The following is a 14,307-nucleotide window of genomic DNA, read 5'->3' on the forward strand; positions in this document are numbered from 1 at the left end:
TCACATCAGCATCTGTCAACTTCCGTATTTATAAAGGTGACCAAGCATGCCTATTCTCAACTTTCCTAATCCTGAATTTAAGAATCTATATCAGAAATAATTTCCAAGATGAATTTAAGATTAGATTATTCATTTGGCTTTTTAAGGCCATTCACGTTAAGTTCTCTCTTTTTTTTAATGTTTATTATTTTGAGAGAGAACGAGAGAGTGCAAGCACAGGATGGGTGGAAAGAGAAGGAGAGAGAGAATAGCAAGCAGGCCCCACACTGTCAGTGCAGTATGGGGTTTGAACTCACAAACAGTGAGATCATGACTTAAGCCACCTGGTATCCCCATTCATGTTAAGTTAAAAATTTAGTCTGATTTTTCTTCTGAATTAGTTCCCAGCTCAGCATTATTCCAAAAGTAGGAAGAGGAAGAGGAGAGGTGATTACAAAATTTTTCAGTTTGAATTTTATTTGTACTATTATGTTAAAGCCCTTAAAAATTATGCCCAAATTATGTCAAACTAGTAGAGAAGGCCCTGAACCAAGAATAAGAAACCTGGGATTTGGAATCACTTCTTCCACTAACAGAGCATCTCTAAACAGTTTACTTTGGTTTTTTTTTTTGTTTTTTTTGTTTTTAATTTTTATTTATTTATTTTGAGGGGGGAGGGGCAGAGAGAGAAGGTGAGAGAGAATCCTAACCAGGCTCCATGCTCAGTGGTCAGCATGGAGCCCAACACAGTGCTCTATCTCACCACCTTGAGATCATGACCTGAGCGGACAACAAGAATAGGACACTTAACCCAGGAGCCCCCAAAACAGGTTACTTTGTGTTGTTGTGTCTCAATGACATCTATGAAAAGATGGGGTGTGAAACGTTTTCACTCTGATATGCTCTCATTTTGAATACCATGGGCACAGGGTATTCAGGGCTCTCCCCTAATTGCCACCTATCCTGACACTGGTCCTCTTGATTTCTGGATTTGACAGTCTTTTGACTATGGCCTGGATATTGTCCTTTCCACTTTCCTCATTTCCCACCACCTGTTCTCTCGTGGCAAAGCAATGGTTGAACCCTGCCAGCAAGCAGCTCCATCTACAACAGTTCCAGTACATAGAAAGACAGAGCTCATTTAATTCAAATACAACACTTTTTTGACAATAATATTAACTACAATTCATTGAGTTTCCACTCTTTGCCTGGAACTGGATTAACATAATATATATATTATTTCTGATATTCCCAACTATACTGAATGTGAGGTTCTCTTAGTCCCAGAAAACAGACAAGGAGACTGAGACCCTGAGCAAAGGCATTTTGCTAATAAATGGCAAGGGTACAAGTTGAACACAGATTCACCCGGCACTGTTTCCACTCCTCATTCATTCATATAGACCAATGATTCATGTGGTACTGATAGGTATTGAGTGCCTACTCTGAATGTGGAATGTGTTGTGGCTCCAGCACAGTGAACAAAAAAGATCAACCTCTTTTCTCATAGAATTTACATACCTGTTTGTAATAAACTATCAAGAGCCAAAACAAAATTACTGCATTTTGCTGTGTGCACTTAGTACAAAACCATGCTTACCTACCACCTTCACAGTCAGAGTCCTAGTGAGATGGAAGGTACGCCCGTTTTCTGGATATGTAACAACGCATGTGTAATCTCCATTGTTTGAAACCAAGGCTATGAGAAAGCTCAAGCTCATGCCTTCAGGTACTACATTATTAAAGTTCTGTATTTTATGGCAGCCCTAGAAGGAGGAAAAAAAGACATTCAGTATTGAGATACATGCATGGAAAATATACAAATGCACGTATATATACACACATCTAATTTTACATGGAACATACAAATATCTATGCTGGCTGCACCTTTTACAAACTATTTTGGTCCAGTACTTAATGATATTTCTGTAAAGAATGAATGTGATGTTTCATTATATTTTATGCAAAATGAAAATAGGAATTCTAAACTGAGATATGAATTCAAAAGCATGGGCTTCCTGTCTCAGGATCCAGTATTTGAATTTTGGAAATCCCACATTAGTAGTTAAATAAGATTAAAGTTGTGAAAACAACTAGGGCAACTTAAGAAAATGCATCTGCTGCCATTTAAGAAACACTTAGTTTTCCTATCTCCATTTATTCACTGATTATATTAATTTGGGAGTCCAGCCACTCTGCTAATTCAGGCTTAGTTTAGGTGTCTGGTTCTGGCAGTCTTTTCCTTTTTTTTAATATTTATTTTTGAAAGAGAGAGAGTGAGAAGGAGAGAGAATCCCATGCAGACTCCATGCTCAGAGCAGAGCCTGATGTGGGGCTCGATCCGATGATGGTGAGATATTGACCTGAACGGAAATCAAGCGTCAGATGCTTAACCAAATGAGCCACCCAGGCGACCCTGAGGTTTTGGCATTCTTGATCACCCTGTTGAATCACTCTATCAGTCGCTTCCAAACTTATTTGTGTTTTCCTTATTTATTTTACAATCCAATATTACAGACTTCAGAATCTAAAACTAAAAGATATTTTATGAGTCTGACCAAGAGTGAAGTTTATTTCTATTCTAACTTATATTTTCATATACTTCTGTTGATTTTTAAAATTTTGAGAGTGTAATAGCTCATGAAACATAACTGGACTCCTGTTTTGGCTCTCTGATTCCCACTAATTGGCTTATTGTTTTATTTTATTTTATTTTATTTTATTTTATTTTATTTTATTTTATTTTATTTTATTAATAAAAAAAATACAGCAGTGCCTGGGTGGCTCAATCAGTTAAGCATTGGACTTCAGCTCAGGTCATGATCTCATGGCTCATGAGTTTGAGCCCCACGTCAGCCTTTGTGCTGACAGCTCAGACCCTGGAGCCTGCTTGGGATTCTGTGTCTCTGTCTCTCTCTGTCTCTCTTTCTCTCAAAAGTAAACATTAAAAAAAAAACTAAAGAAAAAATACAGCATCTGTGACAAAATTATGTGTTGAACAGTTACTTTTAGAGAAACTTTGTTTTCTTTAAAAAAAAAAAAAAGCACTTTCAACAATAGCCAAATTATGGAAAGAGCCTAAATATCCATCAACTGATGAATGGATAAAGAAATTGTGGTTTATATCCACAATGGAATACTACGTGGCAATGAGAAAGAATGAAATATGGCCTTTTGTAGCAACGTGGATGGAACTGGAGAGTGTTATGCTAAGTGAAATAAGTCATACAGAGAAAGACAGATACCATATGTTTTCACTCTTATGTGGATCCTGAGAAACTTAACAGAAGACCGTGGGGGAGGGGAAGGAAAAAAAAAAAAAGAAGTTAGAGAGGGAGGGAGCCAAACCATAAGAGACTCTTGAAAATGGAGAACAATCTGAGGGTTGATGGGGGGTGGGAGGTAGAGGAGGGTAGGTGATGGGTATTGAGGAGGGCACCTGTTGGAATGAGCACTGAGTGTTGTATGGAAACCAATTTGTCAATAAATTTCATATTTAAAAAAATTGAATGTACCATACACATTTTTAGCTGTTCACATAAACCAAAAAAAACCCAAAAACCAAAAAAACACACAGCTTATTGAAATTAACTTTTATGCAAAAATAAAATTTATATTTGACTTTTTAAAAATAAAATGAAAAAATAAAAAAATCAATAATCTGTAACAAAATGGACTGGGTTATACCTAAGGTTTTTTAGCTCTTGAAAATTCCGGGAAGCTATTATTGGCTTATAGTTTAGATTTACTGTATTCACATATTTAACTTTGATTCATGAAACTTTACGGTTTTCTTACGTCAATTCCTGGAGCATGTGTTTTGAAATATCATAGTTACACTAAATGGCATATTTTGCAATGCTTTGTCACAGGAACTATGTCTTTTAAGAATATCACTAAACTTTTGATTCATGGAAATGATCATCAAGAGGAAGCTGTTATACGCTTATTTTCTGAATGCAATTTATCTTGTTTTGATAAACAGTGTTTCTAGACACTTGTCACATCAGCAAAGTATTTCAATGTTCTTAGGTTATCACAAAGAATAAGGCCACAGAGACCTGTACTCTTATAATGAATTTATGTCAGATTTGGTTTAAATTGAGTTTAGACTATCTATAGAATTCTATTTGATTTTTGTGGCACCTTTCATTTAAACAGCTCAAAGCTATTTTCTTCTCTCATTTGTTAGGTTAGCTGTTCTTAAATCCACATGAAGTAGACAGATCACACTAAATATGCTCTAGTTTTACAGGTGGAAAAAAAATGAGACAGATAAGGAGGTATTCCAGATAATACACAGCAAAGCCAAAACTCAGTTTTTCAGATATAAGAACAAAGGTTTTTGACTAACTTCTTAACTAAGAATGAACACCTGTCCTTGGGAGTTAGTTGAGGCTGGAAAAATTATATTGACACATGTAGTGACATGCTCTCTGTTATCTCACTTAATCCTTATTTCAAACTTAGCAAGTTTGGAATGTTCTTATGCCCATTTTCTAGATGAGGATATAAAGAAAGGCCTAGAAAGATTAAGTGATTGCCAATGCCATAGAACTAGGTAGTGTCAGAGCTAAAATTTAAATCTAGATCCACCTGCTTTGAGGCCTTTTCTTTGAACCCCAACTGACCCTGTCTCCCTACCCTGGTTATGCACATATGCTGCACCTGGGCCAGTCCCAGGGTTAATAGCATGCTATGGCTCTATCATTTAAATAAGGTTGATTCCCATAGATAGTGAGAAACTGTACAATTACACTGTTCAGGATAAGAAGTTGAACAACTGTGGGGCACCTGGGTGGCTCCGTGGGTTAAGCTTCTGACTTCATGAGGTCATGATCTCATGATTCATGAGTTCGGGCCCTGTGTCAGGCTCTGTGCTGACAGCTCAGAACCTGAAGCCTGATTCAGAATCCATGTCTCCTTCTGTCTCTACCCCTTCCCTACTCAAGTTCTCCCTCTCTTTCTCTCTCTCAAAAACTAAATAAACATTAAAAACAATTTTAAAAAAGGAAGTTGACAACTAGTACTGAACTGGTCAATAGTACTTCTTAAGAATGTACTAAAAGAGGGGTGCCTGGGTGGCTCAGTTGGTTAAGCGGCCGACTTCAGCTCTGGTCACGATCTCACGGTCCGTGAGTTCGAGCCCCGCGTCGGGCTCTGGGCTGATGGCTCGGAGCCTGGAGCCTGCTTCCGATTCTGTGTCTCCCTCTCTCTCTGCCCCTCCCCTGTTCATGCTCTGTCTCTCTCTCTGTCTCAAAAATAAATAAAACGTTAAAAAAAATTAAAAAAAAAAAGAATGTACTAAAAGAAACCTTTCTTTTTTGACTGGCTAAGTATCATTTATGTAAAAACTATTCAAAAACACATTGTTTTAGGATTCATAGTATGTACTAAAAATATGAAGAAACACTTCTGGTTCAAAGTCTTTTCATTCATTCACTCATTAATTCATTCACCCTTGAGCATTAATCATAAACCACATACCAGCCACTGTGTGAGGTTCTGAGAATACGACATTGAATAAAACAAAGGATCAGCTCTTACAGACTCATCATGAACAGAGAAATAGAATCAGACACATCTATATAGCAAGGAAAATGGCACAAAACAGGTATGTGTTGATCTCTTGCTAGCTCTCTCTTTTTCTTCTTCTTATTCAAACCCATGAACATGAACTTGAAATTTGGGATGGATACACTTAAAGGTATTCAATGGGCCTGTGTGTCAACGGTCTAAGTATGCTTTCTTGTGAGTTCTTCCCTTCTTTCCATAAAGGATAAAAATGTCGACCAGGTACAGGTTTTTCTTAGAGCTTCTTTGTCTAGGAAAGCATTTTGAATTAAGGAATATTACATAAAAATCAATGGGAAAGTTTGGGGTCTAATCCACTATTCAGAAAAGGCTTACCATTCAAATATTTTAAATTAGCTAGATTTAACCAAAAGAAATAAAAAGCCATTTTTAAGTTATAAGACCTATAGCATGTTCGCAAAGGAAATGAAAGAAACATTTTACATTCTAAATGTGCATGTGCATGGTAGGGGGACCTGTGAGGCATTGTTTAACTATAAATAACCATTAACTTTAGCCTGTAGTGTGTGATGAACTCTATTTCCTATATGCAATTGCATCTCTGGACCCTTTGGTACATGCACCTGATACACATAGGATACTTCCAAACCTAATAAGCTATTCCTAAAAATAAATCCTACATATTTCAAAATCATTTATTTGGAATCCAGGAAAAAAAAAAAAAGATTTGAACAAGAATCTAAAGGTGTCCAAAGGGGGGAAAAATGTTTCCAAATACAATAAACGGTTAACGGTAAATTGATTTCCACTGTGAAGCAAACACTTATCTGACTAGAAAACAAGTCATCCACTTAGTTGACCAGTCAGTTCCTCATTTTGAATTAAAAAGAGAGAAGTTGGACAGGAGAAATTCTTTTCCAACACATAGTGGTGGCCATGACAACCTACCACAATGTATAGGTAAAGAACAACACAAGAAATGACTTTGAGATCTTCGAGAGGAAATAAATCATGTGCTGAAGTGTGCGGTGTGAGTTAGGGGATGTTGTGAGTAAAAGGGGACAAATATGTCCATTTAACCAGCCTACAACTTTTAAAGAAGTGTATGAGAGCACAAGAATGGTGAAGATACAGTTCCTAACCTCTAGGTATGCAGTCTAATGGAGAATCGCAACAAACACTGTGGAAAGCATATTAGGGTAGCGGAGTGGGGGGAAAGATTAAACAGAAAACATTTAGAAAAACTTCATGGAGAAGGAAAATGTGGACTGGCTTCTTAAAGGGCTAAGTAGAATATTACCACCTCTGTAGGAGGAGGGGAGACGTGGGAGATGCCACTCCAGGGACAAGGAAAAGTGTGAACGAACCCCCTCCACTCTTACAGCATTTTGCCTTCTGTGTGAGTCCTTCACCAACGTTATTGTAGTGATCTCTTTTCATGTGTATTTCTTCCTCTACAAGAGGCACTCTTAGGGGCAGGTAGAGGGGGTAGATGAGTACTGTATCCACATGGGCAGCAACTTGCCCAATGCTTGGCACACGGTAAACATGCAATACATTTACACAATACATTTGTGTTGTGTGGTCAAAAATATGAATGAGAGAAGCAAGCTCAAGATGTGGAGTTTCAAGTTCAAGCGGTATGCAAATGAGAACAAGAAGATGAATACAAGAAATATGAGACATGGGATGGGTGAGCTGTAGGACAGATGGGGAAACTGCAAGCGAGGTTACAAAGAGTTTAACTGAGAAATAATGGGTTAGGAATATCTACTGACATTTTTGCATCCAGGTTGGTCTGGATGCATCATACTTGTTCACAAAATTTTATAAGAGTTCTACACTGGAGTCACTTCCAGGGAACAGAACTATGTCATCCATTGTTTACGCAACAGATATTTACAAAACCCTTCCCACGTGACAGGTACTATGTTAGGAGATGGGCACACACACAGTAGACGGTAAAAACAGAAATGGCCCTTATTCCCATGGAATTTTCCAGTCCGGTCTAATTCATTCAGGTATTTAATCAATTCCTAAATACAGAGTGCAGAGGCTCTGTTTTGTGCTGTGTGCTTGTGATTCAAGGGATAGAAAGAGAGAGGTCACTACCCAGGACAGGAGAGAAAAGTGCAGTCATTACAGTAACAAAGGTGAGGTACAATTTAAGTGCTGTCAAAATACAGAGTGGGTGATTCATTCAGCTAAAGTCAGCTTCAGGGCTTCACAGATATTTGAACTGGGTTTAAGTTTAAAGGATGTAACTTAACTCCTCAGAAGCCCTCAAACTATGTGTAAAATGCTGTGTATGTATATAGGCATATATAGAATTAAATGTGTATGGCTTGGAAAGAAAATATGATACACACTTCCTTTATACCAAAGGTTAAAAATCATTATATAGGGACCATAAAGAAAGGAAAGAGATAAAGAACGAACCAAACTAAGATGTCAGATCAAATTGAAAGAAGCACCTTAAAATAAAGTCTATTACATAGTCCTTGGACTAACTTAACAATACGTGCTGTGCCAACAAGAAGGCCAAGCCTGGCATGCTTTCAGAAATGTGCTTTCCTGATGGCATTTTGTCAAAAGAGGCAAAAGTTTTTCAATTTTCTGAGAGATTTATAAACAATATCTGGCCAATTCTGATTAATCTCACACTGAAAATTAGAGGTGGAGGTAATATCCCAATTTTAATGATCACACTGAGTACAAGGAAAACCAGCTATTTGAAAAGTGATATCCGGAATGATATCTATTCTGCTAAATAGCACTTGAGAACATTTCAGCAGCTGCCATAAATGTAATATCCAAAACACCTACTAAAGTGGTTCCTCTGATCCTCAGTAAGAAGGGAAAATTTGCCTTGGTTTCTACAAGTGTCTCTGGCAAAAAATGTTCACATGCCCAGCTATACCGATGAGAATGAGGAATGATCCAGTAGTATAAAAGTTAGGATGGCTCGCCATATTTTAAAGCTTAGGTCTCCGAATAAATAATAATAGTAACAACAACAACAGGACCACACTTACCTGTGTCTTTATTCCTATGTATTTGGAAGTCCCTATGAGAACCAACAGGCAGCCTCCAATTTATACACGTGTTTTGTTCCAGAAGTTCTTTTATAAGCTGGCTATTTGAAATTCAGTAAATCACTTCCAAGCCATGGTTTGCTTTCCAGGCTAGTAACAAAACCTGGCTTGTTCAACAAACATTTACTGAACATCAGTTTAACTCACAGGGTTGTTGAATTAGAGACCTATTAATTCTGGGCCCAGACTTAAGAAAACCCTGCCATGCAGAAAGACAGGAGGAGAGAAGACACGCAGAGAAGAAAAAGTCAAGCCTGCCCCATGTCCCCTGCAATTCTGAAAGAGAAACTTTGGATCTTCTGCTCCCACTAATCCCAGGTTTCTGAGCCCCCTCTCACTTCCCTGAGGCCCTATTTCCACAGGTTTCCTTATGGCCCACAGACTCCCTTAACCTAATCCATGTGCAAAGCCTGCTCTGCCCTTCAAAATGCTTTATGCTCCAGGGGTGCCTGGGTGGCTCAGTCGGTTGAGCGTCCGACTTCAGGTCAGGTCACGATCTCGCAGTCCATGAGTTCGAGCCCCGCGTCGGGCTCTGGGCTGATGGCTCGGAGCCTGGAGCCTGGAGCCTGCTTCCGATTCTGTGTCTCCCTCTCTCTCTGTCCCTCCCCCGTTCATGCTCTGTCTCTCTCTGTCTCAAAAATAAATAAATGCAAAAAAAATAAAAATAAAAAATAAATGCTTTATGCTCCAGAAATAAAGACTGGAGTGCTCTCTCTGTGTCATTTCTGAAGAGTATAATCTTTAGAACCCAACAGAAGTGGCTTGAAATTCCAGATTCTCCCAATATTGGCTGGATTGTTTTGAGTAAATTATATAAAATAGTGTAAAACTATGGGCTCCTGACATAGATTGTATAGGGTTGAATCTTAGCTCATAGCTCTGGGACCTTGGAAAAATCTCTCAACCACTATATACTTGGGGGTTTTCATAACGATATAATGGAGCGAACAGTAGAGCTTACTTCATGTTGAGAGAATGAAAATAATTAAAGCATTTGGAAAAATTCCTGTGCTTGGTAAATGTCAGCTATTCTTGTTTACCTTTCTGAGCTTCTTGTTCCTAATGATATCTACCCTGAAGGATTGTGGTAAGTGTTACATATAACATACAAAGTACCCAGTACAATGTATTTTACCGCTAAAATGCAAGAAATGTTAGTCTCCTTTTCCTCCTTTCAATTCATTCGTTTTCACCTTTCTGCCAACAGGAAAACAAATTTGCTGGAACTGATAAATGTGTCTTTTAACTCTCACAGTTATTACTAAAATAGACCATTTCTCCAACGTCAGGGTAGGGAACTCAGCTGATAACAACTGAGAGAGAGTTACTGTAGGAGGGCCAAGAAACCCAGATGGATGCAGGGAGTGACTGTAGATGGTAGAAAATGAAAAGCAATGTCAGCGTAGGAGAATGCCCCTTCTAAGAACACTGATTTTGCTCCCAAGATTGCAGAACTCTTAGGATTAAAGGTGTCAATTACTCCAAAATGGAGAAATAAAAAGCAGTATAGCACACATCAGTAGCAACCTTTTCATAATCATAGAATAGAAAGGATGTCTGGTTACTGATTGTCCTTTTTAGTCACCTGCACATTGTTGGGTATCTGCCATGGCAATGGTTTCACTGCTATGACTTTTTTCTTGATCTTCTTTCCAGGCTTCCTGCTTTTATTCACCCATGAATATTCTCTCCAGATTTTCACATTAGCCCTTTTCTCTTATCATTTTATTTTGTTTTCTTAAGGGATTCAACTATCATATAGATGCATCTAATTCTCTGTCTCTAGCTTTGACTTTTTCTTCTAAGCTCTAGACCCATACACACGTAGCCACTGCCTACAGGTCACTGCCACATAGGTATCTCTCAGACACTTCTAACTCCATCTGACATTATCTAAATACATTACTTGCCCCCCAAACCTGCTTCTTCCCTGCTGTTTCATACCTTGGTTAATAGCACCAACATTCATCCAACCAGGAAAACCAAAAAATCTGGAAATCATTAAGAATACAGAGATGGGTGTGCTATAACTTTACTCTCAAGAAATAGTCAGTCTCACAGGGCACAGGCATGTAAATTTCTCCCTCTTCTTAAAACCAACATTAACGATCTTTGTCACTCTTGTGGAAGTTAGAATTCTACTTTTGATAAGAGTAAGAATTCTTTTATTTTTATTTTTATTTGGAGAGAAAAAGAGAGAGAGAGAGAGAGAGAGAGCGAGCATGTGAGCAGGGGAGGGCCAGAGATGGAGGAAAAGAAAGAATACCAAGCAGGCTCCGTACTCTCAGTGCAGAGCCTGGCACAGGGCTCGACTGCATAAACCATCAGATCATGACCTGAGCTGATATCAAGAGTCAGATGCTTGGGGTTGCCCATGGACCCCAAGAATTCTTATTTATAAACTTGTCTGAATTAAACTGTGGTCTCTTTTTGAAACTACGTAGGGCAGGACATATATCTCATTGATTATAACCCCCTGACATATTTCATTGAATACAATTGATCTTTAATAGCTGTTGAAAATGACTGTAATGAAATGAAATGAAAAATGACTGTAAAACAATAAAGGAAGTGAAAAGTGAGATGGAGACAGGCATAAATAAGTAGCTGTGGGATTATATCAGGGAAAAATTATCTATAGCTGGAGAGAACAGGGAACAAACATTGATATGAAGACAGTAGAATTTAATATGTTCTAATGAAAGAATAGGGGACATGCCAGGCATCGGGAGTGTATCAAGAAAAAAGAAGGAAAATTATAGAATACATAAGGAAATAAAATTAAGTTTTTCAGACTATTAAGTATTCAAAGTACAGAAAAAGTGAACAGGGTTAGAGATGAGAGAACTCATTTGCAGGTAAATAGAAGAATACATTTTTAAAAAACTGGAAAATACTTTACACTTATTGATATAAAATTGTTCATATGATTCTTTTAATCATTTTTTATCTTTTTTACTACAGAATATTACAATCATAGAATACACAATGATCCCCTGTACCTGTACCTAGCCTCAAAAGTATCAATTCGAGCTATGTCTTACTTCATTTACACCTACTCACTGCACCCCAAGACTATTGTGAAGCAAATGACAGACATTCTGTAATTTCACTTGTAAATATATCTGTGTGTATCTCCAAGTGACAAGACCCCTTCTGCAAGCATAACTGTAGTAACATTATCACAATTTAAAAAGTAATAATAACGCATTGTATTATCAATATTCTGTGTTCAGAGTTCCCCGATTTTCTCCTAGGTTGTTTTAGAGTTTGTTTGAATAAAACACGATTTAATGAAGGTCCATATACTGCAATTGGTTTTTATATATCTGAAATCAGTCTTTTTCTCTCTCTCTCATTCTCTTTCTTCCCTCTTTCCCTCCCTTTCTCTTAATCCTCTCAGTATAACATAAAATAGATATAAAAAAATACTTCAATGTATATATGAGTTAATGTATTATTGTAAAGCAAATACCTTCAAACCACCACTGAGGTCCAGGAATAGAACAGTACTCCTCACCCCTGAAAAGTTTCTGCATGCCCCATGTCAATCACAGATCTTTTACTATCCCCCAAAGAGGCCATTATCTATACTTTCACAGTAGAATTGTTTTCTTGTTTTCATTTATAATTTCATCACCTCCACAGACACTATCGTCTCAACCATTTTTAAATGTGTCTTATATGTTTCTTTGAATCTACACATTTTCACATCATGCCTTTCTTTTTTCTTGCAATTTATCTGTTGAATAACTCAAGGCCTATAGAATTCTCCAGTATGGATTTTGCTGACTGCAAACTCATTGTGTAGATCAATACATTCCCCTCTTCTCTATATATCCTGCAAAATGGCAGCAGGATCCAAATCAGACTCAGGTTTAATCCATTTGGAACAATTATAGGTGATATTTTATTCTTTCATAAGAACGAATATGTCCAGCTGTTTGATTTCTTATGATGGTACCAGTCACTGATTCTTAATGCTTAGATTTATTAATTTTTGGGGGGTTGAAAAATGATTATATACTTTTATAAAAACACACTTCTCTGTACTATTTCATTACTCGGTGCACATTTCTTATAGAAAAGGCAGAAAAAATACTTGATATTTTCCCTTTACCAGTTTTCAAGATAACAAACTGATTTCTATCATCCACTAAATGTGACCGATTATTTTGAAATAGTATGAACTTACAGATTTAAATTTAATTCTTAAGATTTAACCCATTGTGACTAATCCCTCCTGAAGTTCAAATTGTTCCATTTTCAACCAGTGGAAAACTCTTAAAGTTAGCTCCTAGGTCATTTCATTAATGACTTAAACTGTTAGATGTTAACATTTTATTTATTTTTATTTCTTAAAAAAAATTTTTTAATGTTTATTTATTTTTGAGAGAGACATAGACAGAATGCTAGTGGGTTAGGGGCAGAGAGAGACACACACACAGAATCCGAAGCAAGCTCCAGGCTCTGAGCTGTCAGCACAAAGCCCGATGCAGGGCTTGAACTCACCAGCTGTGAGATCATGTGACCTGAGCTGAGTGAAGTTGGATGCTTAACCAACTGAGCCACCCAGGTGCCCTGATAACATTTTAAACTATGATTATGAATTGCCTATTTCTTCCTTTAAATCTGTCAACTTCTGCTTCATGCATTTGGACACACTGCTGTGAAGCACATGTACTATTTTTATGGCTTCCTGATGAACTGACCCTTTTATTATTTTGAAAAGTCCTCTTTATCTCCGACAAAGTCTACTTTATGTGTTACTGGCATATCCATTCTAGCTTCCTTGTTTTTATTCACCATTTATTTTCCATTTAAAGTTATTTTCTCCACTCTACTTTCTGTACATATTAAGGCATTATCTATCACATTCACTTACAATTATGTTCCTCTTAGTTTCAGGCTTCATTTATGAAATGACTTATTTTCTTCTTTCTAAATTTTTACTGAATTATATAACTTCTGGACTTTTCTAATTCTTATTTATCTATGTTATTCTTTCTCATCTTTTATCATTTCTTAATGTCTTGTGGCTCATTTTTGAAACAGTAAGTCATATTATGTCCTTCTGGCATGCATTTTCTTTTTTGATAGAAATGTTATTCTGCTTCTTATTCTCCTTTTTCTTATAACTTTGAATGGGATTTTTCCCTTGTTTTTTTTGTTGTTTATTTTTATGTAAACTTAGGTGGTTTTTTGTTTGTTTGTTTGTTTATTTTGTTTTGTTTTCCCTGAGCTTTTAGGTTGGCAGATTTTCTAACTTCACAGAGATCTCTCTTACAAACTAGGATCTTGAGATTTCCTGAGCCTCTTCTGCTCTTCCATTTTTAGCTGGTCCTTCTCTTTTCTTCCTCTGTATTGTCCTGATCCTGTTTATTTGTTTTCAAGTTTATTATTTATCTATTTATTTATTTATTTATTTATTGAGAGCTCATGCACGTGTGAGAGGGGAAGAGAGAAATGGAGAGACAGAATCCCAAGCTGTCAGTGCAGAGCCCCATGTGGGGCTCGATCTCATGAACCATGAGATCATGACCTGAGCTGAAATCAAGAGTGAGACGCTTAACTGACTGAACCACCCAGGTGCCCCAGTGATCCTGTTTACTTTTGATCACACTCCCAGCAGCTTGTCCTCAGTGGAGGTGGCATTTTATTCAGAGTTACAAGGCACTTGGACTATTTCAATCCCTTC

At 37.2% G+C, this 14,307-nt stretch overlaps 1 protein-coding gene across 5 annotated transcripts in view; it reads right to left on the minus strand.

Moving 5' to 3' along the window:
* The window catches only part of IL1RAP (interleukin 1 receptor accessory protein), a 137,812-nt gene that overhangs the window by 33,180 nt on the left and 90,325 nt on the right, over positions 1 to 14,307 (minus strand). For all 5 annotated transcript variants that reach the window (XR_003420755.2, XR_003420756.2, XM_027061189.2 and 2 more), the window contains exon 5: positions 1,580 to 1,745. Coding sequence is in view for 3 of the 5 variants with exons in the window: in XM_027061189.2 (XP_026916990.2) it covers positions 1,580 to 1,745 (166 nt within the window). In the remaining 2 variants the exon portion in view is untranslated. The remainder of the gene's footprint in view (positions 1 to 1,579; positions 1,746 to 14,307) is intronic.

This window comes from Acinonyx jubatus, chromosome C2 (genome assembly GCF_027475565.1).
Source record: "Acinonyx jubatus isolate Ajub_Pintada_27869175 chromosome C2, VMU_Ajub_asm_v1.0, whole genome shotgun sequence".
In the NCBI taxonomy this organism is placed as follows: Eukaryota; Metazoa; Chordata; class Mammalia; order Carnivora; family Felidae; genus Acinonyx; species Acinonyx jubatus.